This window comes from Rattus rattus, chromosome 1, assembly GCF_011064425.1.
Source record: "Rattus rattus isolate New Zealand chromosome 1, Rrattus_CSIRO_v1, whole genome shotgun sequence".
NCBI lineage: Eukaryota > Metazoa > Chordata > Mammalia > Rodentia > Muridae > Rattus > Rattus rattus.
This window is the reverse complement of record NC_046154.1, coordinates 90,932,313-90,958,868: the sequence shown is the minus strand read 5'-3', so window position 1 is coordinate 90,958,868 and position 26,556 is coordinate 90,932,313. Positions and strand designations below refer to the sequence as shown.

Here is a 26,556-nt window from a genome sequence, read left to right as displayed (position 1 = left end):
GTGGAGAATTCTTGTTGACATTTTGTTTCTTTTCCTAGCACTGGGGAGGCAGAGGTAGGTAGGTGTTTGTGAGTTCAAGGTCAGCTTGGTGTCTACATAATGAGTTCCAGCCCAGTCAGCAGCTATATACTGAGACCCTGTCTCAAAGCAAAAAGTAAAACAAAATGACCCCCCCCCCAAGAACGCTAAGAACAAAGCCCGAGGCTCCTCCCTGACTTCTGCACTTCTGATGAGGAGTCGGAAGTCTTCCTCATCCCTGCCCATCTACACACGGGCTGTTGAGAGGTCTGCTTGTGAGACCCGCCTCACCAGCTTCAGGCCCTTTAGCATGAGGCCCTGGCCTAGACCTCTTCACAGTTCTTTGTTCAGGATTCGCTGAGATTTTTGGATTTGAGGTCTTTTTAAAAATTTATTTATAAGTACACTGTAGCTGTCTTCAGACACACCAGAAGAGGCATTGCAGATGGTTGTGAGCCGCCACGTGGTTGCTGGGATTTGAACTCAGGACCCCTAGAAGAGCAGTCAGTGCTCTTAACCATTGGGCCATCTCTCCAGCCCTGGATTTCAGGTCTTATAGTTTCTTCAGATTTGGAAAAGTACAGTCCACTGCCTCCTGCTTCCTTTAGGGTGCACTGTGCATGTACACACAGGGCTGCACATTTGTGTGCCTTCCTATGGAGGTCAGGGGTCAACCTCCAGGGTGGTTTCTCAGGGGCTGACATCTTGGTTTTGAGGCAGGGCCTCTCACTTGGCCTGGGACTGACCTAGTAGGCTATAATGGCTGGCCCAGGAGCTCCAGCATTCACCAGTCTCCCTGGCCCCCAAGCATGGTTACAAGTGCATGGTACCACGCCCAGTTTTCTATGGAGTTCTGGGAGGAAACCCAGTCCTCACGAATACTCAGCAAGCACATTACAAACCGAACCATTTCCCCAGCCTGTCAATGTATTTTTTGATCTCCAAGTTTGCTAATCCGCAATGCCTAATGTGTTACCAATCCCATCCGGTGTAATTTTCTTTCATCTCAGACATCCTGTTTCCCCCTTCAGATAGTCAATATTTTACTTGACTGTTTCTTGTTGAGGCAACAAAATACCTAAGGATATAACTTAAAAGGAACAAATATTTATTTGGTTCATGAGTTCAGAGTTTCTGTCTGTGGTTACTTGGTCTATGGTTTTGGGCCTGTGTGGTAAGGAAACATATATCATGGTAGAAGGGAGTGACAGAGGAAAGGTGGTCATTTCACAGTGGCTGTAGGGAGGGGAGGGAGGGAGAGAGAGAGAGAGAGAGAGAGAGAGAGAGAGAGAGAGAGAGAGACAGAGGGACATAGAGACAGAGAGAATCAGATAGACAGAGACAGATAAGAAAATGAAAGGGATAGACAGAGACAGATAGAGATACACAGGAAAGACAGAATCAGAGCCAGAGAAGGAGATAGTCAGAATAACAGAGATAGACAGACAGAATGAGAGAGACAGAGAGACGGTGACAGAGACAAAGATAGAAACAGAGAGAATGAGAGACAGACAGACAGAGACAGCAAGAGAATGAGAGGGGGGAAGGAGGAGGAGGGGGACGAGGAGAGGAAGCCAAAAGTAAGACATACCCTCCAAAGGCATGCACCAATGGCCCTACTTCCTCCAACCAAGTCCCACCTCCTGTAATAGCTCATTCAGAAAGCACACATCAATGATCAACCCACTAAGAGAGTAGGAGTCTTCATGATGGAGTGCCCTCCAATAACGCCATTAGCTGGGCACCATGCCTTCAACACGTAAGCTTTAGGGCCATTTTATATCCAAACAATAACACTATTAAAGTGCTTCTCGGGCATATAAAATATAGTTACACTGACTATTTTAGTGTCTTGTCTGCAAAGTCTACCAGTTGTGTTCTTCCTCGGGTCCATTGATTGATGTTCCTTCTTGCTGTGGGTCATATTTCCTGCATGTCTGGTGGCTTTTCATTGGACTTCAGACATGACTGGTACCTTGCTGGGTGATGGATATTTTCGTATTCCTATAAATAGTCTCGAGCTTGTTCTAGGATGCTGTTATGTCACAAAGAAACAGTTTGATCTTTTTGGATCTCTCTGTTAAGCTTTTTCAGATGGGGCCAGAATTGCACTGAATCTAGATCACAAACGCAGCAAGACCCTTCTGGGTATGCCACCCACTGCCTCGTGACTGGGGGAGAGGAGTCTTCCAATTCTGGCTGAGAAGAAGAAAAGCTGTTCTTGGCTCTGTGTAAGCTTCTTCCTAACCTTGTGGGCATTTCTTTGTCGTCCTTGGGTGTTTTCTTCATATCCAGGAGTCACTGGTATTAGCAGGAAGTTGGGGCAGGACCCTTGACAGATCTTTCTCTCTTTGTGTGGCCACCTCCCTTCTGTTACCCATGAACTCTATCTCGGCCTCCGAAATGCATTCAGGACTTGGGGTTGCCTTTAGCCATCTGCCCCTTTGGGGAGGTGTCTTGTATCAGTAGGCAGATCTGGTCATAGGGCTCATCCTTGTCTCATAGCTTGAAAACTACCTTTCCTTCCTTCCTTCCTTCCTTCCTTCCTTCCTTCCTTCCTTCCTTCCTTCCTTTCTTCCTTCCTTCCTTCCTTCCATACTTTCCTTTCTTTTTCCTGGTCACTTAGTTGCTTCAGGTTAAAGGGAAAATCCAGTCCCTGCTACTCCACTTTGGCTAGAAGCAGAAGTCTACACTGTTCTTTAGGTTTGGAACTCTCTGAAATGCACAACTACGGCAAGCCGAGTGCTCCTTAGCAGACCAGGAAAAGGGGTGCTTCTCCTTCCACCTCAAGTACGAGGATAGAGCAGTTTGAGGGCACTATGCTTTCTTCCTGGCTCTTACCAGAACTCTTGACCCCCAAGTTAGCTGCTTCACCCTCCTTTGTCAGCGCAGGCTTGGTGTCTTTCATGGTGAGGCTCTACCTCTCTGCTCACACTTGACGTCATCACTTTGGGGGGTGGGGTGGGTGTAGCTCAGTTTCTGCTTAGATGCTGTCTGGTGCATTTAGGTCACCAAAAGCTTCTCCACTGAGACAAATGACTGTTCCTCCACTGCCTTGACAGCACCCAGCATTGCGCTGCTGTGGACAGCACTGCCCCAAAGACGCCCTGTTCCACTTTGAAGATGAAGTGCAGACACACACTTAAAAACCAGGTCCTTCATTTCAAGGGTGAGCAAAACACCACTTAGCCAGTCATTCCGTCTGGTTAAATTTAGAACAAGAGAGGGAGGAAAGAAAGAGTTCAGAATATTCTCTGACATCGAGGCTGGGGTATTTTTCCTTTCAGAATGACTCGGGCACATTTTCACTCATGTGGACTTGTTGCCGCTCAGCGGTATATTTTGGGACGGAAGGTCAACAATGACTGCCTTGTTGCTAAATCCTTTGGGCCCCTCTCAGTTATTAACCTACTTGACCTCTCAACGGCATTTGATGTGGACAGTTCTCTTCGGCACCTTCCCTGGCTTTTCTTCTCCCTCCCCTCGTCTTTCTGTTTCTGTCCCTCAGTGGGTGCCTTGCATGGTTAGGCCCTGAACCTTCCTCTCACATGGAATATTATCTTCGGGAGTTTTTAAAATCCATGGCTGTGGCTTTCCTGGGAATTCCTAAACTAACATCACCGGCCTAAGCATTTCTTCTGAGCACCCCCCCCCCCAGAACATCCAGTTGCTCACCTGCCACCTTCACGTTGATCCTACAGAGCTAATCCACTCTTAGCTGTCTCCTCCCGGCTAGTTCTATGTCACCTCGGCATAGAGTCATCTGAAAGGGGGGGAACCAAATGCTTCCATAAGATTCTGTAGGGCATTTTCCTTAACTACGGATTGATAAGCCATGACCCAACCCACTGTGGTGCGGCCACCCCTGGACTGATGGTCCTGGGTTCTATGAGAGAGCAGGCCGAGCAAACCGTGGGGAGCAGGCAGGTAAACAGCACCCCTCCATGGCCTCTGTGTCAGCTCCTACTCTGTCGTGCCCTGACTTCTGTCGATGATGAGCTGTGATGTGGAAGCAGAAGTCAGACAAACCCTTTCCTCCCCAAGATGCTTTGCTCACGGTGTTTATCACAGCAAGAGGAACCCTAGCTAGGATAATCTCATGAAAGGCCACTCCCCTTGGTCCAGTTCTCATCGCCAGGCACTACATCTCTGCAAAGGCGTCCCCTGCACATTTTATTCCCGAAGCCAGAATTCCTTGCGTTCAATCTTCCTTTTGGTCAGCAAGCTCTGCCAATGATATCCCTGCCATTCTTTAGGGAGCACTGCTTTGTTGATCTGGTAAAGACCTCCTCAGAGCGCTGTTTCCATCCCTCATGCCATCTCCTCTCAGGGCTCCCCTCGGCCAACTCTACCCACAAAGACCTGTACACAGGCGAATGAAAGCTGTGTCCTATGCAAATCTTTCCGTGACTACCCTGTGCTCTTAGCATCTAAAGCTCATACCTACCCTTTTTGTTCTGTTTCATGGAGCTGGAGCTCAAACTAGGGCTGCATGTACGCTAGGCAAGTGCTCTGCCACTGTGTATACCTCAGCCTCTGTGTTCCTGAGAGTAAAGGGTGAGGTCCCATACAATCAGTTTAACCTGAGCTATGTCGCCCCTCCCTCCCACTCTAAACTCCTTCCTGTGCATCAGAATTTGTGCTACATCTGCTATCTTGTGGCCTTTATACGATTTGTTCCTTTTGCCTGTAACCCCTTCCATCACCGCCATTGCTCGACTCGATCACCCTCCCCATCACTTCCTTTGGGAGTTCTTCTCTGATTGTTTTTAATCAACTCCGTCTGCCAAGAGTAAATGAAGTATTATTCTTCCCTCACTCTTGTTTTCTCTGTGTTACACTCATCTGATATCCTATAAACTCTATAGTCCCAGTGTCAGTGTAAGACTCAATCCTACTGATGAGCGACACTGGTTGCTTTAAGAAATTGTTTGCTTGTTTTGTTGTTCTTGTCTGGGGTTTTTTGTTTGTTTGTTTTGTTTTTCAAGACAAGGGTCTTAGTCAGGGTTTCTATCCCTGCACAAACATCATGACCAAGCAAGTTGGGGAGGAAAGGGTTTATTCAGTTTACACATTCACATTGCTGTTCATCAACAAAAGAAGTCAGGACTGGGACTCAAGCAGGTCAGGAAGCAGGAGCTGATGCAGAGGCCATGGAGGGACATTATTTACTTGCTTACTCCCCCTGGCTTGCTCAGCTTGCTCTCTTATAGAATCCAAGATTTCCAGCCCAGGAATGGCACCACCCACAATGGGCTGGGTCCTCCCTCCTTGATCACTAGTTGAGAAAAGTCCTTACAGCTGGGTCTCATGGAGGCATTTCCTCAAGGGAGGCTCCTTTCTGTGTGATAACTCCAGCTTGTGTCAAGTTGACACACAAAACCAGCCAGTACAACAAGGTTTCTTTGTGCAGCTCTGACTATCCTGGAACTCGATCTATAGACCATGCAAGCCTTGAACTCAGAGATTCACCTCCTCTCTCTCTGAGTGTTGGGATTAGAGGCATATGCCACCATGCCCAGCTTTTTTTTTTTTTTAAATACATTTTCTCTGTGTAGGTCAGGCTGCCCTCCAACTTGCAGCCTTCCTGCTTGAGCCTCCACAGTGCTGGGATTAAAGGTGGATGCTACCACACCCAGCTGCTGCATTGAAAATTGTTTGTTGAAGTCTTCTGTAGCCCAGGCTGGCCTCGAACTTACTATGTAGCAGAGGATAATTTTGAATTCCTAATCTTTCTGCTTCTACCTCCTTGAATTGAGTTTTACTATGTTAGCAGCTATGAAGGTTGCAGACCTATTAGTCTATTCTAGTTGAGCAATAGAGGCTAATGTGAAAGACGGCTTTAAAAAAGAAGATTTATTTATTTATTATATGTAAGTACACTGTAGCGTGTCTTCAGACACACCAGAAGAGGGCACTGGATCCCATTACAGATGGTTGTGAGCCACCATGTGGTTGACTGGGAATTGAACTCAGGACCCCTGGAAGAGCAGCCCATGCTCTTAACCGCTGAGCCATCTCTTAAGTCTGAAACATAGCTTTAAAAGTGTTCTCTTGCTGGAAGCTGCCTCATTCTTTTTCGTTTACTGGCTTAGCGACCAGATTCAGGTGACAGCCCCGTCCCTTAGTTGCTTCATATATCAATATAAACAATCGGGCTTCCTAAAGGCAAATAGGATCAGATGACTTCATTATTGTTAACCTAATATTTTATGTCTTAGTTATATTTCTTATAAAATGATAATTCATATTCGTTGGTGCACTTGTTTCATTTCTCTTTATGGGCTTGCAGGTTTTTGTTGTTAATGTTTATCATGCATTTCACAAATATTTTTTAACTTTTCCCCCTTTTTATTCAGGATTAAGCCTGGGGCTACATACACTAGGCAAGTGCTCTGTTATATTGCTGGTCCTTAACTCATTTTTCAGTTAGACACCTTGGTACCTTTTTCAGTGACAATAGAAAAACATTTTCTTGCTTGAGACAGCCTGTTGTACTACGTAGTCCCAGGCTGGCCTCACACTTGTGGTTCCCCTGCCTCAGCCTCTTGGGTGCTGGTGATCCCAGGCTTGTACCACCATGCCCAGAAATGCTACTTGTTTCCCTTTATTCTTAGCCAACCATTTGCGAACGTGCCATCCATTCTTAGTTCACCTGTCGCATGCAGGCTGGCAATAGCCAGATCTGGCTCCGTAGGCTGTAGTTTGCCAAGCCCTGAGAAATACACTCATTAAGTTCAAACCATCTTTGTATTCCTGGAATAAATACCACTTGACCACGAGTAAACTGTTGGCTTTGGCTTTTGCATTTACATATTTGTAAATCAGGCTGGTTTGTGCAGAGATTTCAAACTAGTAACATGGTGCGGATGTATTGTTTTATTGGGCCTATAGCCTATTTAAATAAATCGTCAATATCTTTTAAAAACGGAAGTAGTACATTAAAATGGACTTACTTTCTAAGGAATGTGTCAACACTGGGAGCACTCTTGGCCCAGTTTTACCGCCTTTTGTAGATTTTCTCTATGGCGTGTTTTCTATTTCATTGATCTCTGTCTTCATTTTACTCTTTAGGTTTATCTTATGTATATAGGTGTTTTCACTGCATGCACGTAAATGTACCATGCTTTCGTCTTGTGCTTATAGAGGTCGGGAGAGAACATCAGCTCCCTTGAGACTGGAGTCAGAGCCTGTTATGAGTCACTATGTAGGTGGCCAGAGCCTTTGGATGAGCGGCCAGCTCCCTGAGGCTCCTGCCCTGACTTTTATCTTTACCTTTGGCTGGTTGGCAACCTTCTGTTGCTAAGATTCTGTTTATCTCTTAGCAATGACAAATCTTCCAGTTTCTCTCTCTCTCTCTCTCTCTCTCTCTCTCTCTCTCTCTCTCTCTCTCTCTCTCCCTTCCTCCTCCTCCATCCCCTTCTTATTTTGGTTCTGAAACAGTCTAAAATACATCGGAATCTTCTGTTTCTTGAAGGTCTTATAGAATGGGCCTCCAAAGCGATTCATGCTTTCTAGAATTTTGCAAATAGAAGTTTGCTCTCCTTTCTTATATTCTTTCTGGCTGATGACCTAATAAACATTGCCAACCTGAGTGTGAACAGAACACCTGTCAGATCTGTAGGTAGACAGATGTCTCCCCGTGTTCTGTCTTTTTTTTTTTAAAGTCAAAGTTTATTCACATAAAGTTTAATTAGTCAAGTTAATGAAAATATTAAAAATTTTGAGTTAGTTATGGCATCAGAAATTTTTTTGTTGCAAACAATACAGTATTTGGTGTTTCTGTCAAGATGCTATGCTGCTGTGAGAGCAATTGCATCACAGCACTCATCAGGGTCACGGTCCATGAACTTCTTGCAAACTCCTATGGCATCCTCTAACAATGTCTCATCACCAGTTTTCCCATGGTTAATTGGAAACGGTTTCCGTCCATCTAATTCATAGAGATGCCCATCTACATGAACTAGCGCAATAAAATGAAGATCTACTTTTTCATCTATACTTGGTGCCTCAGTCTGACCTTCATGTGGACTGGTTTCATGAGTAACTCCAATGGCATCCTAGTTCTCCAGGTATCTGGCTGTTTCTTCAGGGCTCATTGATACAGACTCCTCCGGGAACTTTTTCAATGTTGACCCTGACTCAAAGTGCATCTTGTCCTTGTTGTTCTCGATGGCATGGATTAGTCCAATGGTTCCACAGGCGTTGCTGATGGTGAAATACACTGATGATGTAACATCTTGTCCTTGAGATTTCGTTTTCTCTTCCTCTTCTGTTCTGAAGAACAGAAGCTTGTTGCTGTTGTGGAGGACCTGGGTTCCGTGAACCATAAGCAGCTCCAGCTCTAGGGAAGTGGTTCTCAAACTGTGGATTGAGATTCCTTTAGGGGTCAAAGGACCCTCTCACTGGGGTCACCTAAGACACCTACTATGGGAAAGCACAGAGATTTACATTACGTTATGATTCATAACAGTAGGGAAAGCACCCTTATAAAGTAGTCATGTAATCGTTTTGTGGTCGGGGGCACCACAACATGAGGGAGTGTATTAAAGGGTTGCAGTGTTAGGAAGGTCGGGAACCAGTACTCTATGGGATCCAATGCCTTCTTCCGGCTTCTGTGGGCATGAGGCATACAAATGGTGCGCATACACATATGCGGGCAAAAATGCATCCACATGAAATAAATCTTTTAAAAAAGGTTTCACTGCTTTTTGCTTTTAAAGAGATAGGGTCTCATGCCCAGGCTGGCTTTGAAATGGCTATGCAGCTAGGGCTACCCTTGAACTTGTTATCTCCTTCCATCTTCAGATGATCATCACGGTACCCAGCTCCTATGGTGCTGAGGGCAGAGTCGGTCGGTTGTGCATACCAGGCAGATGCCCTACTGACTGAGCGCTTCCCTGGACTAATACTTTATTTCTAGTAATTAAGAAGTTACCTTCATATCTTAGCTGTCTTTTTTTTCTTTCCTTATTTATTCATAGTTTTGCAGGGGTTTCTGTGTATTGGTCTTCTCAGAAACCAAACCTTGGCTTTATTGTCTGAGTCTGTTTTTTCCTTTGAATTTTATCTGTCACTTCCTTTGCACCTGACTTAGTCTTACCCTTCTATTTTTTTTTTATAGTGACTCTACTTTGTTGTTTTCTAAATAAAATATTTTTCTTAGACTTTTGATTCTAATCCACTGTCCTGTTCCTGGCATGGCATTATTGAAATACTCTTTTACATTTAGTTTTTTTTTCTATCACTGTGCTTAACATACCCGATAAAGTCATGTTAGAGGAGAAAGGGTTTCTCTCACTCAGAGTTCTGGTCATAGTCCCTCCCTGCAGGGGTTGGGGGTGGAGGACTCAGACTGGAGGGAGACCGCGGGTCACATGGCTTCCACAGTCAAAAAGCAGAGAGCAAGGGTCACTGGTGCTTGGTCCTTCTTATCATCTGCTCCAGGCCTGGCCAGCAAAACAGTGTGGCTCACTCTCAGGGTGAGTGTCCCTACCTCTGTTGTCTCAACCAAGGAAACCCCTGTACACCGTATCTCACCAAGACTCCTGTTCCAGCTGGTTCCAAAACTGGCCAAGTTTATAACTAAAACTAACCATCATGGTAGACCAAGCATTTATTATTATTATTATTATCATTATTATTTAAATATTTTGGTTATTGGGCAAGAAGATATGGTACTCTGTGTTAGTTAATGAGAGAATGTTCCCAAATTAATCTTTGTTTTTATTTTTTTAAAGATTTATTTATTTATTTTATGTAATGAGTACACGGTTGCTGTCTTCAGACACACCAGAAGAGGGCATTGAATCCCATTACAGATGAGGTTGTGAGCCACCATGTGGTTGCTGGGAATTGAACTCAGGACCTCTGGAAGAGCAGTCAGTGCTCTTAACCTCTGAGCCATCTCTCCAGCCCCAAATGAATGTTTTTAGCCCCTCCTTTCTAAACTGAACCCTTTCTGATTCCTACAAAGCCAGGCTATAATCAATCTGTTCCTTTTAATATGCCATTTGTAAGTGGTATAGTGAAGTGAGTTTTGCATACATATGTATGATGGTATATATGTGTGTTCTTGTGCATCTGGAACATGTATAGTGTGTGTGTGTGTGTGTGTGTGTGCGTGTATACACACACGTGTATCACACATATGGAGCAGGCATGTTTATATGAGGTACGTGTGGTGCATTTTGCATAGCTCTCACTGGGACTGAACACTCCTTGCAGGGGTCCTATCTGATGTCTGCTCTGCTCCTGCAGGTCTGCAGCACTTCGGAACTCTGTCCCTTGCTTACATCCACCGTTTGAAGCTAGAGCCGTCCATTTTCTCTAGCTGGATGGAGTGGCCACATCAGGATACTTCCTTGTCCAGAAAAGATGCCTGCACCCAGACTTACCCACCTAGGAGGAGAATCAGCCATGCCCAACTGCAGGATGCAGGTAAATCCACCTGCCAGTGGGTTGGGGCTCAGAGGCTGGGCTGCTCCTGCTAAGGGAAGTGTTCATGGCTCAGGGGGATGTGGCGGAGGGCAAGGCAGGGCTTCACAAAATACCAGGATCCAAATAATCCTGGACTTGATGGTATGTGGCTGTCTCATTTGCACCAGACCTTGTATTAGTTAACCTCAGGGGTAGACTCCTCCAGTTTCTGCTCCCCTCTCCTCACCCCACCTCCCTCTCATGGCCAGCTGAACACATGATATCCAATCTCTTGTCCTTATAAAGGCAGGTCTGCTGCCCATCCCTGCTTCTGGCCATGGGGCATGTGTGGAGGCCATGGAAGAACAAATGGTAATGGTAATGGTCTTTGGGGCAGATAGGCTGGAGTTTAAATTTCAACTCTGCCTGCTTCTAGCTCTGCAAATCTTGGGTAAGCTGTCTTCCCTGTCTGATTTCTTCCTGGCAAGTTGTAGCTAATAGTCTTTAAGACTGACTGCGACGCCTAAACGACATGTGTGAATTGCTCCGCTGGGCTCCTGGCACTTTATATACATTTTTGCATCACCCCCCCACACCCCATCTTGTGTGGCTCACAGAACCACAAATATTCACTGGCATTGAAGTCAGGGGACCAGCAACAAACTCTAACACTTCCCATTTTTAGGTTTACATGAGACCAACAGCTTTCTTTCCCACAGTGGCAGTAAGATTTGCAGAGCAGATGTCTTGGTGTGAAGCCGCTCCCTCGAGGTGTCTCATGAATGTTTGCCGACAAATCCATGCAAGGATTGACCTTCCTCCTATCTGCCTTACTGAGCCAGGTTGGGGAGATTGAAAGGCCCTACCCTACCCTGCACTATGCCTGCAGATGGCGAGGCTTGCTCTTCTGTGTGATGGCGCCAGGCTGCAGATGGGAAGCCCCGAGGCTGTATGGAGCAAGCTGCTCCTCTCTGGATCTGTGCCAGACTGCTCTCAAGCAAAAGAAGGCTCAAGAGAGCAATCCAGGCTGCAGCCTGGTGCTGAGCGGTCTATGTGCAGTTTCATGTTCCCGGATCTCATGCCTTCATGGACCACTCTGGAGGGTGGACACTCCTTTGCTCTAGGTTGGTTTGGCGATTACAGGTCTGAGCTTCAAAACCGGTCACAAACCTAACTAATTGCAGCTTGCGGGAGCTGGTCGAGCAGGCCAAGCTTCCTCAAGTGGGCGAGTCAGGCTGCGGGGCCATAGTGGAGTTGACATTTGCAGTTTGAAGCTAGGGTTCCTGCGGGATCACCAGGGGAAGGAGCCACCTCTGGTGGCTGGTGGCAGTCCTCCCTGTTCCTGGAGCTCACGCCTCCCCGGATCTGGCCCGCGTCAGCCAAGTCAGGTGGAAATCTCCCCATTCAAACCAGCGCGGGCCAATCAGGGGCTGGCGCGCCCGGCCGTTCCAACGCGCGGAGCGGCCGGGCCCCGGATCCCGCCCGCCCGGGAGTCGCTGGCGAGGTGTGGTACGGCTGAGCCTGCTTCCTGGGTTACCTGCACCCACATAACCACCACCTGGGGACAGGTCCTCCTGACCTGGCCGCAACGGGGACGCCATGGAGCGCTCCCTGCACCGAGTCTCCCTCGGGAGCCGGCGCGCCCACCCGAACTTGTCCTTCTATCTCACCACCTTTGGTAAGTGCCTCTGGGCTGCCAATGGACTGCTGCCTTGGAATCGGAGCCAGAAAGGCAAGCCCCCACTGTAACACGGAGGCTGCGAGCAGGTGCCCTTTCCTTTCGGACACCTTCTCTGGCCCCTTCCTCCAGGCTCAGCAAGTCAATGGACACCACCTGCTGCCCGGCCGCTGCTGCCCGCTGCAGTTGGTTCTGCCTCACTTGGCTGGAATAATCATGCCCCAGTTCATCTTTCAGAGAGGCCTGCCTTGTAACCACGGAGCTCGCCATTAGCCAGCGCTCAGGTTAAATCAGGGTCTAGTTTACTCGAGACAGCTCAGTCACCTGTTTCCTTTGGCTCAGGGACTGGATGGAAGGATTAACCCAGGTTAACCTTTGGAGACTGTATCTAACTTTTCTCGTTGGATATCCACAGTCAGTGTGGATGGAGGCAGTCTTCTCCAAGACAGACCTTAGGAGAGCATGAAGGCTGATGGGAACAGAAACGGGCAGCAGGCCTTATAAGCCCCAAAGTTGCAGACTCTCTGTCCCTCCAAATTCCAGCCAGCCAGCAGTTGTCCCAAAGGCCTGTGCAAACCTGGCCTTCCAAGGGACTATACTAAGGGTTGCACCCTTTCCTCAGAACACAGCTCTGCACAGCATTTCTTCTTCTCCCTGTCAGGAGGGGCTTGTTTCTCTCCTCTGCTGAGTGAGAAGAGCTGAGGGTGAAGCCCGTGGTGGGCTTGACACCTGACTGTAAGTCTTCCCACCAACGCTGTTCTAACTTGTATACGGTTTCTTTATGAAGTTGGAGTGGTTATTGTGACAGAACCAGAGGTTTCCCAGCTTTCAAAGACAGAGCACCCAGGAATGAGACCCTCAAGACGGGTTCTTGGCTTCCCTGCTCTCCAGCACAGCACATTTGGTTCCTTGTAGCTTGAGCCCCCCCTCAACCCCAGGAACAGAGGGAGAAATGGGAACACAGTGGTTGGTTCCTAGAGACAGGCAGCAGCTTGGGAGCCTAGACCTCACTGGTCCTGGTGCTGGACGATCAAAAAGAGAAATTCACTAGCCAACCCATTGGTTGAGCGCTCACTGGTGCATGACCTGTGTCCAGTGTGTCACCTGCATTGTTTCATTTAATGTTCCCAAACCCTACAAGCCAATCCTTTTCATTCTGGAGGGACACAGGGCTCTCCAAGACAAGGGAGAGTTCCAGATGAGCGAGGGTCAGAGAACTATCACCTTTCCCATGTCCTCATCCAAGAGTTTAAAAGCCATTTTAGTTTATATGTTCTTCTAGGAATCTTCAACCGTCCCTTTCTAGTCTTAACAAAGTCCGCATGGTTTTGTGTGCACAGTTTTGTAAAACAACCCCTTCACTGCTGGTGTAATGTGAATGTTTCTTTGCATTTACTCTGATCTTTCGTTCAACTAAACTCTCTTCCTGACTAGAACAGGGGAGGGTCCGGCCCTTAGCAGGGTGTGGCTACTCCAGTCTGGCTATGGCTTCCTGTTGGGAATGATGGCTATCAAGGGCATCGGCTGTTTGACCTGTGACTGTCACCTGAGTGTGCAGGAGTCAGGCAGGAACTGGGGAGAAAGGAGAGCCGCCTGTCCTTCTTAGGCAGCTTGTTCTTGTATCTTTGTTGACACTGATTTGAATGCTTGGAAAATGTTTCCTGAGATAGTTCTGTTTCCTGAGGCGCTGTTTGCCATGGCGACCTTACTGTTGGTTGCTAATTGACACTGGGCGTTGAGTGCTCTTTGCTTATGAGTCCGTGGTGATGCCTGTTAGTGGTTAGCAAACCAGACCCGGAGCATTTTGGGGCTTTTAGTTGTTGTGGTGGTAATGGAGATTGAACCCAGGGCCCCAATGCTAGGCAGATGTTTTACTCCACTGGGCCCCTAAAAACACACAGGTTCCCGCAATTCATTCCCAGAGAGTGTGACTTAATAACCATGCGTGGATCCTGAGACTCTGACCTTAAAGACCTCCTAGAGGTATTTGAACCTGATCCAGACTTGGAAGCTATGGCTTCCTGGTCAGTTCTTGCAGCCAGGTTAGGCACCATCTGACGCAGATATCTGTGCTAACTTTTTTAGTTCCTTGGCCTTTCCCCAACACTCCAGGTAGCCCCTTGGCTCCTTCAACAGTGGGCTTCCCTGGGAGGAACCTGGCGACGATGCTGCAGACACTTAAAGGAGCTGGAGACATCTCAGGAAACACAAAGAGAAAAACATATATTTCCACTAGAATTCCCTACAGGAAGAAAATCTCTCTCTCTCTCTCTCTCTCTCTCTCTCTCTCTCTCTCTCTCTCTCTCTCTCTCTCTCTCTCTCTCTCTTTCATACACGCACACGCACACACACACAGAGTAGAGACCAGGAACTGGCTAGTCCTTCTTTAGAGTAATTTGGTGTAATTTGGAGAAGTGTTAGCAGGTGTTCGAGGGCTGTATCTTCCAGGGTCACTCCTTTTATTTTGATTAGGGTGTTTGGTAATTCTTTGGTAAAAGCTCTACAGAGATCTAACTCACTGTACACCGTTCACTCATTGGAAATGTACAACTTTATGGCTTTGAGTGTGTTTACAGAGTTATGCAACTATTACTATGACCAATTTTAGGGTATTTCCTTCACCCTAGAAATAAACACTGTACCTTTTAGCTTATTGTTTTTAATCCCTGACCCTCCATCCTTCCCAACCCCCACCAATCACTACTGAGTCGTCTGCTTCAATACATATGCCTGGTGGAGGGGATTTTATGTAAATGGAAACCTGTGTGGGTTTCTGTAAATGTCTCTTTTTACTGTGTTTTCCAGGAATGCTCATGTTGTAGCATATAGCAGTACTTCATTTAAAAATAGTTTTTATAGTGTGTGTGTGTGTGTGTGTGTGTGTGTGTGTGTGTGTGTGTGTGTGCTTATGTGCCATAGCACAAGTGTGGAGGTCTGAGGACAGCTGGTAGAGGTTTATTTCCTATTCCCATCATGTGCTTCTTGGGCATGGCACATAACCCCATAACACTGGGGAGGTGGGGGTATGACACAGAGGTAAGGAGATCACTGGGCCTTGCTGGCCACCAGCTTAGCCAAAAAAGAACCTCAATATGACTGGCGTGGTGTACACACCTTTTACCACAACACTCAGGAGGGAGAGGCAGAGAGACAGAGAGGCAGAGAGGCAGAGGGGCAGAGGGGCAGAGAGGTAGAGAGGCAGAGGCAGGCAGATCTCTGCGAATTTGAGGCCAGCCTGGTTTACGTGGCAAGTTCCAGAACATCCAGGACTATAGAGAGAGATCCTTTCTTCACAACACAACACAACACAACCCAGAACCACAATAAATAAACTCCAAGTTCGGTGAGACTCTTGTCTCAAGGCGACAGGACAGGGAGCAATAAAAAGGGCACCTAACGTCCTCCTTCAGCCTCTGCATGCACACACCCAGGTGCACACGTGTGTGTATAGTGCACAGACACAGTCACAATAAGAGTTGGGTTTTTGTTTTGTTTTGTTTTAAAGGAAGTGACCATCGAAATGCGGTTTTGTTTCTGGACTTTTTGATTTGTTTCATAGTCTTCTACTTTGACACCATCCACACACCAAAATGCTTTGATTTGATTCTTCAGTGTTAGTTTGGCTGTTCTATGTCCATGGTACTTTTAGATGCATTTTAGGTGCAACTCTTTTATATTGGAAACTCCAATTCACAAAAAAATGCCAGATACGTCTAGAAAATCTGAAAATGATTCCAAGGGTTCAGCTTGCCCCATAAGCCGTATCACCGACCCGCCTAGGTTGCCTCTGAACACGTTACTGTTCTCCCTGTGGCCTCGAGCCTCCTGGAAACGGCAAGTGGTCAGGAGAGAGCGTGGGTTGTCTTTCCTCCAGGGTATCTGGGCTGGAGGATGACAGGTAGCCAGCGTGCGTGTTCTGAAGGCTGAAGGTAGCTATGGGCGTGGGTGAGACTGCCCATCTCTCTTTAGACATGTCACTCCCCTGAACCTGAAACTGACAGCTGTGGGAACGGTCCCGAGGTCGGCTCCATCTCGAGGCAGGCCTCATCAGGGGGAAGTGTGCTTTTGAGGATAGAGAGGACTGCGAGGGACGGCATACATTTGCTGGCCCATTCTTTCCATGTTTGTTGTGGTAGCGGTATTAACTAGTGCCCTGCTTTCCCCCTCCACCGTCTCTCTTTGAAACCACAGAGAGGTTCTGTACTGAGAATGAAGCTCGGGGACAGATGCCCACCAGCTGCTCCCTGTGTTGGACAGAACAAGGTCGGGCTCCGAACTGGAGGTCTTTGACGTGACCCTGCCAACTTTCTCAGCCCTTGTTTCCAGCCCTGTTGCCCTGAACTGGGAGACTCATTAGACTTGGCTCGGGAAACCCATCCATTTCTCCAGAGCACACAATTCGCTGGGCAGAGTGCTCCGCTCAGCGCTGGTTTGTTTTCCCATCATTTGGAGCCCATCTGCTTGATAGGATTGAGAAATCCCTCAGTGCTGCTGTCTGCTGCTAGCTCCTTGCTCTTTTTCAGTTCTTCCCTGTATATCCTTTCCCAGTCTTCCTTACTGTGATGTATGGCACATGTGCATAAAAGCATACCCATATTTATATAAAATACCTGTATGGACGCATGCGCAAACACACAAACACACACACACACACACACACACACACACACACACACACACACATCATAGCTCACAAAAGCACCTGGCTTTCACATGGGTGCCAGGGACCTAAACTTTGGTCCTCACACATGGCCAACACATATTTGTAATTAAAATAAGCTATTACTACATTATATATCTTAGGCAGGCCTCAAATGGACAATCCTCCTGCCTCTGCCTCCTGAATACTGGGGTTACAGACAGGTGCCACTGAGCCCAGCTTTGGCAATGTTTTAATTGTGTATTTCATGGTTTGGTCAGAGACCATCCCCTGTATCCTTCCTCCCCTGCATCCTTCCCCCCCTGCATCCTTTAGTTCTAAGTGATTCTTTGCATTTGCTTGCTCACCCATGGGGCATCATGTTATCACAGGAGCCCTGCGTGCCCCTGAAGAGCCTTGCAGTCGGCAGGGGCAGCTTTCTCCCAGTGTGTCAGCTCTGTCAGGCTTGCTCGTCCTGTTGTTCCAGTGGTCTCCATCTTTGTTATTGACTCGACCTGCTTACTCCATCAGTTACCAAGAGAAGGATGTCGATTCCTACTGTGGATAGAAACTTGTCAGCCTCTTGCCATCGTCACCGTCAGCCTTTCCTTTATATATTTTGAAGTTAAGACTATATGGATTTGGGGCTGGAGAGATGGCCCAGCGGTTAAGAGCACTGACTGCTCTCCCAGAGGTCCTGAGTTCAAACCCCAGCAACCACATGGTGGCTCACAGCCATCTGTAATGGCATCTGATGCCCTCTTCTGGTGTGTCTGAAGACATACAGTATACTCATATACATAAAAAAATTCTTTAAAAAAGAAGAATATATGGATTTATAATCTTCCTTTTTCTGCAGAGTAGAAACTTTTATAATGGAGCCTTCAGCTGTTACAAGCCTTCTCTTTATTTCCAGTAGAGATACAGACAGTCCACATTTCCTCGCACTGATGTAGCTCCCCAGGTCCAGCCTGTGCCTGGCCTATTTTTTTCTATCCTTTGTCTTTCCATGCTGGGTCTTTGTTCCTCAGGTGCTCAGAGTCCACCACAAAAGGCAGGCATGGAGGTGTTTTCGTTTCTCCTCCTCCAGAGCTTACAAAAATGTCTCTTACTGGTCAGGTGCCAGAGTGACTAGCAGCCCAGACTTCCATTTTATAGGCAGCATCTCACCATAGTGCCTAAGTTGGCTGCCACCTTCTACATAGCCCAGGGTCACCTTCTACACAGCCCAGGGTCACCTTCTACACAGCCCAGGGTCACCTTCTACACAGCCCAGGGTCACCTTCTACACAGCCCAGGGTCACCTTCTACACAGCCCAGGGTCACCTTCTACACAGCCCAGGGCCACCTTCTACACAGCCCAGGGTCACCTTCTACACAGCCCAGGGTCACCTTCTACACAGCCCAGGGTCACCTTCTACACAGCCCAGGGTCACCTTCTGCACAGCCCAGGGTCACCTTCTACACAGCCCAGGGTCACCTTCACACAGCCCAGGGTCACCTTCTACACAGCCCAGGGTCACCTTCACACAGCCCAGGGTCACCTTCCACACAGCCCAGGGTCACCTTCCACACAGCCCAGGGTCACCTTCTACACAGCCCAGGGTCACCTTCTACACAGCCCAGGGTCACCTTCACACAGCCCAGGGTCACCTTCCACACAGCCCAGGGTCACCTTCTGCACAGCCCAGGGTCACCTTCACACAGCCCAGGGTCACCTTCTACACAGCCCAGGGTCACCTTCTACACAGCCCAGGGTCACCTTCTACACAGCCCAGGGTCAACTTCTACACAGCCCAGGGTCTCCTTCTACACAGCCCAGGGTCACCTTCTACACAGCCCAGGGTCACCTTCTACACAGCCCAGGGTCACCTTCTACACAGCCCAGGGTCAACTTCTACACAGCCCAGGGTCACCTTCGACACGGCCCAGGGTCACCTTCTACACAGCCCAGGGTCACCTCCACAGCCCAGGGTCACCTTCTGCACAGCCCAGGGTCACCTTCTACACAGCCCAGGGTCACCTTCTACACAGCCCAGGGTCACCTTCTGCACAGCCCAGGGTCACCTTCTACACAGCCCAGGGTCACCTTCTACACAGCCCAGGGTCACCTTCTACACAGCCCAGGGTCACCTTCTACACAGCCCAGGGTCACCTTCTACACAGCCCAGGGTCACCTTCTACACAGCCCAGGGTCACCTTCTGCACAGCCCAAGGTCACCTTCTGCACAGCCCAGGGCCACCTTCTGCACAGCCCAGGGTCACCTTCTACACAGCCCAGGCTCCACCTCCTGCACAGCCCAGGGTCACCTTCTGCACAGCCCAGGGTCACCTTCTACACAGCCCAGGCTCCACCTCCTGCACAGCCCAGGGTCACCTTCTGCACAGCCCAGGGTCACCTTCTACACAGCCCAGGGTCACCTTCTACACAGCCCAGGGTCACCTTCTACACAGCCCAGGGTCACCTTCTACACAGCCCAGGGTCACCTTCCACACAGCCCAGGGTCACCTTCTATACAGCCCAGGGTCACCTTCTGCACAGCCCAGGGTCACCTTCTACACAGCCCAGGGTCACCTTCTACACAGCCCAGGGTCACCTTCTGCACAGCCCAGGGTCACCTTCTACACAGCCCAGGGTCACCTTCTACACAGCCCAGGGTCACCTTCTACACAGCCCAGGGTCACCTTCTACACAGCCCAGGGTCACCTTCTACACAGCCCAGGGTCACCTTCTACACAGCCCAGGGTCACCTTCTACACAGCCCAGGGTCACCTTCTACACAGCCCAGGGTCACCTTCTACACAGCCCAGGGTCACCTTCTACACAGCCCAGGGTCACCTTCTACACAGCCCAGGGTCACCTTCTGCACAGCCCAGGGTCACCTTCTACACAGCCCAGGGTCACCTTCTACACAGCCCAGGGTCACCTTCTGCACAGCCCAGGGTCACCTTCTGCACAGCCCAAGGTCACCTTCTGCACAGCCCAGGGCCACCTTCTGCACAGCCCAGGGTCACCTTCTACACAGCCCAGGCTCCACCTCCTGCACAGCCCAGGGTCACCTTCTGCACAGCCCAGGGTCACCTTCTACACAGCCCAGGCTCCACCTTCTGCACACCCAGGCTAAGCATGGACTTATGGCAGGTGCATGCTGAGTGCCTGGCTCTCAGAATCACCTTGAGTCAGTGTTGGGGACTGAGACTATTTGAAACTGAGCCGTCATTCTGTGAGGATCTGTGTCTGGTTATGGTTCACCCTGTTCCAAAGGAACAGCCTTTTAGGGTCTCAGTGCAAACAGTTGGAAATAACCTCACCTTTGATCCTCTGAATTTTGGTCTCCTCATCACCAGAGTTCATAGACACCCTGGGAGAAAATCAGTCTGGGAAAACGCCAGGCTTCCGCAGATGGGCATTTGCCACAGCACATCCCACCCTGCATATCTCATTTCAGCTCCACAAGCATCCTTTTAAATATTTTTGCCTGGCTTTTCTAGATTACTTTAGCAAGACCCTTGGTGAATCTGTCATGCCCCAAACTGAAGTCCTTGAGAGATTTTTTTTCTCATTTTTCTGACATATTAAAAATCTTCACAGGCTGGAGATATGGCTCAGGGGTTAAGAGCACTGACTGCTCTTCCAGAGGTCCTGAGTTCAAATCCCAGCAACCACATGGTGGCTCACAACCATCTGTAATGAGATCTGGTGCCCTCTTCTGGCTTACACGTGTACATGCAGGCAGAACACTTTATACATAATAAATAAATCTTAAAAAAAAAATCTTCACATTTATGACTCTGTGTGTGTGTGTGTGTGTGTGTGTGTGTGTGTGTGTGTGTGTGTGTGTGTGTGTGCGTGTGTGTTATACATCTGGTACCAGAGGAGAACTTGTGAGACTCAGTTCTCTCTTTCTACCATGTGGGTCTCCCATGTCAGACTCAGTCTTGGTAGCAAATGCCTTACCCACTGAGCTATCTTTCTGGCCCCAGAGATTTTAAAAAAATGTTATTTATTTATTTTTATGTACGTGTGTGTGTGTGTGTGTGTGTGTGTGTGTACTTGCATGAGTTTATGTACACCATGTGTATGTATGTAGTTGTGGAGGCCAGAAGAGGGTGTGGGTCCCTTGGAATTAGTTACATGAAGTTGTAAGCTGCCGGACTGGGTGCTGGGAATTGAACCTGGGTCCTCTGAAAGAGCAGTAAGCTGTTACTGAGCCACATCTCCAAGCCTCTCCCTCAAGATGTTTTCTATACGTCTCTTTTCTTCTCCCTTCCTTCCTTGTCATGCCCGTGAGAATGTTGTTGTGTACTGGGTACTTCACATGTGATTTGGAAGTACGTTACTCTGAGAATTACCGCTGTAGACTGGGGGAGCCCAGTCACTCCGGGTCTTATGGTCTCCAAAGCCCACCCTTTGTTCATGGCTCCAGGCTTCCTGTCTTGTGCTTTTTGCACTAAATTTGTTCTTCTGGGAAGTGTTATCTGATCCCTTTAAAAAGCACCACGGATGTAAAACTTAATAAAAAAATAAATCATGAATTCCATTGTGTGCTGTGGTGTAAAGTTGTAAGAATATGTATCAGACATAACCATCGTTACAACGTATCTACAGACAAGAGTTGCAGTGTTGAGGCTGCAGAGATGGCCCAGTGGTTAAGAACACAGACTGTTCTTCCAGAGGACCCAAATTCAATTCCCAGCACCCACATGGCAGCTCACAACTGTCTGTAACTCCAGATCCAGAGAACCTGGCACCCTGACCAGACATGCAGGCAGGATACCAATGCACTTAAAAATAAACAAATTAAAAAGAAAGTTGTGTGAAACTGATAAGGTTACTGAGTAGTCTATAATGTAGACATTGACTAAAACTATATGACTTTTATATATGATTTTAAAATTAATTATAATCTGGGTGTGGTATTGCACACCTTTAATCCCAGCACTCGGGAGGAGGAGAGGCAGGTAGATCTTTTGAGTTTGAGACCAGGTTGGTCTACAAAGTAGTAAGTTCCAGGACAGCCAGAACTACACAGAGAAACCCTGTCTCAAAAGAAAAAACAAAAAAGAAAAGAAAAGAAAAAAAATTATACTAAGCTAAAAGGGAAAAAAATCAGAAAAGGCAGAATAACATGAATTTTCTACATGCAGTAGCAGTGAATACACATGAGTACGGTGGGAAACCATTTGCTATGAGGAGAAAAAGTTGTCCTGGGTTAATGTGAATAGTTCTGAATTCTAGAGTTTAAGTAGAAATAGTTATAATTGATCAACTTCCTTTTGCACACAAGTGTGTGTGTGTGTGTGTGTGTGTGTGTGTGTGTGTGTTTGTGTGCGTGTAGGCTCAAACCTGACATTGGTTGCCTTCTTCAGTTGCTCTCTACTTAATTGAGGCAAGGTCTTTTGCTGACCCGAATGCTCAGAGTTTGGCTTGTCTAGCTAGCTATCTTGCCAGGGGAAATTCTGTCTCTGCTTCCCAAGTGCTGAAATTACAGGCGGCAGCCATGCCTGCCTGGCTTTTTATGTGGGCTCTGGGAATCTGACTCTGGCTCTCATGCTGGGGTGACTACTCAGTGTTCTATCTGCAGAGCCATCTCCTCAGGCTCTTGGGAAAAGGAGGGGGAAGAAGGGAGGGGCTGAGTGAGGGGGGATTGGGAGGAGGGGTGGGCTGTGAATAAAAAAAAACCAAACAAACAAGAAATCAAAGAACTCAAAATAGAAAAGTCTTACATTCTTTGATATAGTAGTGTTTCTTAACACTGTTTTTTTTTTCTTTCAGTTCTTAAAACTGAAAAATGGCCTCAGAATTGAGATCAGACTTAATTGCTCTAATTGTGGAGACAATTTATCCCAGTGTTTATTAGCTAAACTGAACAACTTCTTGAGTCAGGAGTTTGGAAGTAGCTGAGAGAAATGGTTTTTCTCAGGGTTTCTCACAGGGCGGGAAGCCAAGACATTAGCCAGGGACTTGGTTATCTGTAGGTATGACAGGGCTGGGAGGGCTTGTCACGTGATTCTTGGTGGGAGGCCTCCCGCTGTCCGGAGGCTTCTGTCTTTCCTCACTTTCCTCTTGTGGGGCTGCTTGAGTTTGCACAGGCACAGGCAGCTCCCTTCCTCCTGAGTGAACCACACAAGCGTGAGAGTGGGCAAGAACCCCAGAAAAGGATGGGGAGCCAATTTAAGACAGACATGGGATTTTCTGAGAGTTTGAAAAAAAATAATTTTTAATGTTATTATTGTGTATGTGCATGTATGGAGAGAGAGAGAGAGACAGAGAGACAGAGAGAGAAACAGAGACAGAGAGAAACAGAGACAGAGAGAGAAACAGAGGCAGAGAGGGGAAAGACTGTGTTATGCCGCAGTACGTGTGTAGACAGCAGAGGATGATTTTCAGGAGCTGGTTCTCCTTTCTCTGTGGGTTCTGGGGATCAAACTCAGATTGCCAGTCTCACTTGGCGAGCACTTTTACCCATGGAGCCATGCTAGTGGCCGTCTGGTAGGCATATTTATTACTTATTATTTACTTACTTATGTGTATGTTTTTTTCTAAGATTTTTTTTTTCTTTTTTCTTTTTTTCGGAGCTGGGGACCGAACCCAGGGCCTTGCGCTTGCTAGACAAGTGCTCTACCGCTGAGCTAAATCCCCAACCCCGATGTTTTTATTTTTAAAATCACGAGTAAAGTGTTAGGTTCCATTATGACACTTTTAACATAATTTTACTTTGTCGATTCTCCAGCCCTCTCTTCCCCTCTTACGGCTGCATCCCTCCATCCCTAGTCACGTGGATCCATGACCTGCCCCACCCTCTTCTTGCTCTTTCTTACAGTTCTTGTTCTAGTGGCATGGCCTATATCCACGTACATGCTCACATATATATTTACACACGCACATACATGAGTGTGTGCGCTCACATACACACCCACAAAGACCTCAAAATAAATAAAAAAGTCTTAAATTCTTTGACATAGTAGTATCTCTTAATACTGTGTTTTTTTCAGTTCTTAAAACATGCACATACACACAAGTGCACACACACTCAAGCTTGAGCACATGCACACATGCACGTGCACACACACACACACACACACACACACACACACACACACACACACGAGCGCTGAAAGCCAGCGTGAGAAGGAGCCAGCCTTTCTGAGTCTTAGTTGCAAGCACCCTGTGGAACGCCTTCCTGATCTGCACATTGTCTGGCAATTTTCATAATTTCATTTTTCTTTCTGGCTGAGCACAGTTGTACTGTGCACACGTGCCACATTTTCATTATCTCCTCCCCTCCTGGTGGACATGTAGGCCGGTTTCCTTGCTATTGTGCAGCACAATACAAGCAGCTCTGCGAGTGTGTCTCCTGTAGGAAGTAGGGGGCCTTTGGGTGTGTGCCTAGGAGGTACTGGTCACTGGTAGGTCTAATCTGAACTTTGTGAGAAGCCTCCATGCTGGTTTCCATAACCGATGTACTACCCTACACCCTACCACCACAAACAAAGGCCGCCCTTTCCTCACACCTCTGCCCTCGTTTGGCTGTACTGTCGTCTTCCTCTTAGGCTAGCTTCATGCATACACGTGTATAAAGCATTCTGACTACTCTCTCTTCCAGCCTTTTTAACTCTTCCCCCCATTCTATCAGTCCATCTACCATCCCTGTCCTTCTCCCCAGGCTCAGAACGTCTGGTTTGGGACTCATGTTGTTTAACCAGGGCCACCCGTATGACCATTGGATTGGAACTGTCCACTGCAGCCTGGTAGGGTCACCAATGGGCACAGCCTAAGGCAACAACTTCCCATATCCCGGAATCTATCAGTAGCCAGTGATTCTTCAATGAAGGGTCCCCTGAACCCCTCTTCCTTTCATGCCTGCCTGCTGTGGGCCCAGACTGTGTAGATCTGGGGCCGGCATCCACAGCTACTGTGAGTTCAGGATCACAGGGACCTGGTATTGCCCAGAAGGTGGCATCTCACAGAACTCCTCCCTGGCTTCCGGCTCTTGTTTTCTCTCCACCCTCTCTTCTGCAATGTTCTGTGAGCCTTAGAAATGGCCTTGTTCAATCAGAGAAAGAACTGGAAGAGCTTGAAGGGGCTTGAGACCCCATATGAACAACAATGCCAAGCAACCAGAGCTTCCAGGGACTAAGCCACTACCTAAAGACTATACATGGACTGACCCTGCACTCTGACCTCATAGGTAGCAATGAATATCCTAGTAAGAGCACCAGTGGAAGGGGAAGCCCTGGGTCCTGCTAAGACTGAACCTCCAGTGAACGTGATTGTTGGGGGGAGGGCGGCAATGGGGGGAGGGTGGGGAGGGGAACACCCATAAAGAAGGGGAGGGGGAGGGATTAGGGGGATGTTTGCCCGGAAACCGGGAAAGGGAATAACATTCGAAATGTAAAATAAGAAATACTCAAGTTAATAATAATAATAATAATAATAATAATAATAATAAAAGAAAAAAAAAGAAATGGCCTTGTTCAAGGCAGGTGAAGTAGAATCTCAAAGGAATTTTAATTTGTATTTCTCTGATGGCTAGGGTTGTTGAACACTTTCAAAAAATATTTATGGGCCATTTGTGGGTTTTTTTTGGGGGGGGGGAATTCTTAGTTTTATTCCATTAGCAGGTTTTATTGATTAGCAGGGTTTTTTTTCTATTTAAGTTTTGCAGTTCTTTGTATATTCTAGATGAATAAATGATTTGAACAAGCATTTCCCCAAAGATAATATACTAACAGTGAATAGCACTAGACAAAGAGCCCAGTAATGTTAGCTGTTGGAGAAGTGCCAGGGAAACGCAGCGAGAGCTGGGCCTGCTGGTACAGCCTAGCTACCTAGGAGGCTGAGTCAGGAGGACAGCAGGCCCCAGACCCATCTGAGCTGCGACGGAATGAGTTCATACCTGGCAGGCGCGATTCAGTGAGACTTTGCTCCCAAATAAAAAGTAAAAGGGGGCTTGGCTGTAGCTTGGCGTCAAAGCATAGCATGTGTGTGAGCATCCCAGCGTTTGATCTCTGGCGCCAGTTAATAAATAAATTATCCATTATCTGGGAATAAATTCCTCAAACCCTAAAGCCAAACAAGTCAAAGCAACCAAACAAAATAAAACAAGGAGTAAACAAATCCCCACAGCGAGGCGTATCGGGCTGTGACTAAGGAGATAAATAATAAATGCGGAGACAATGAGGAGAAATTTGAATACCGTGCGTGGTCAGTAGGATGTAAACGGCACTGCCGCTTGGGAAGAGACTCGGGCAGTTCTTTTTAAAAAGCTAAGACTCAGTTAATACTTGACTTAACCATTCCTAGTTATATATGTAAGAGGAATGAAGCGTGCTCTCGAGTCCGTGTGGGGGCCCTATATGTTGGGCACAAAACAGCTGGTACGTGAATGCTCACAGTAGCAATACTTATAGTAACTTCAAAAGGGAGCAACCCAAATACTTATCCAAAGAGAAAGGATGAAGAAAACAGTAGGTCCATAGAGTGGAATATTACTGGGCCATAAAAAGACCGAAGGATGGATGCATATTACAACACATATAAATCTTGGAAACATATGGCAAGGACAAAGACACCGATCATAAAGGCACACATGTTGTCAGAGCTTCCGTCTATGAACCATTACGATAGGCAAACCCACCGAAGCACAGAGGATAATTGCTGGACAGGGCCTGGGGGAAGAAGGAAATTGAGAGTGATTGCTAATGAGTTTGAAGTTTCTTCCAGGAGGGGGAAAATGCTTTTTAATTAGGTAGTAGTGCCAATTCCATGAAGCGTGTTGCAGCATGGTGTGTAACACGT

The 26,556-nt window shown here is 47.5% G+C and overlaps 1 protein-coding gene and 1 pseudogene across 2 annotated transcripts in view; one reads left to right on the top strand and one right to left on the bottom strand.

Moving 5' to 3' along the window:
• Positions 1-7,811: 7,811 nt before the first annotated feature.
• LOC116897829 lies at positions 7,812-12,038 on the bottom strand (annotated as a pseudogene).
• The window catches only part of Rgs3 (regulator of G protein signaling 3), a 122,801-nt gene continuing 108,142 nt past the window's right edge, over positions 11,898-26,556 (top strand). Inside the window, exon 1 of one of the 2 annotated variants that reach the window (XM_032903161.1) lies at positions 11,898-12,115. In XM_032903161.1, coding sequence (XP_032759052.1) covers positions 12,037-12,115 — 79 coding nt within the window. In that variant the 5' untranslated portion in view covers positions 11,898-12,036. The remainder of the gene's footprint in view (positions 12,116-26,556) is intronic. The other variant, XM_032903143.1, reaches the window with a different exon arrangement.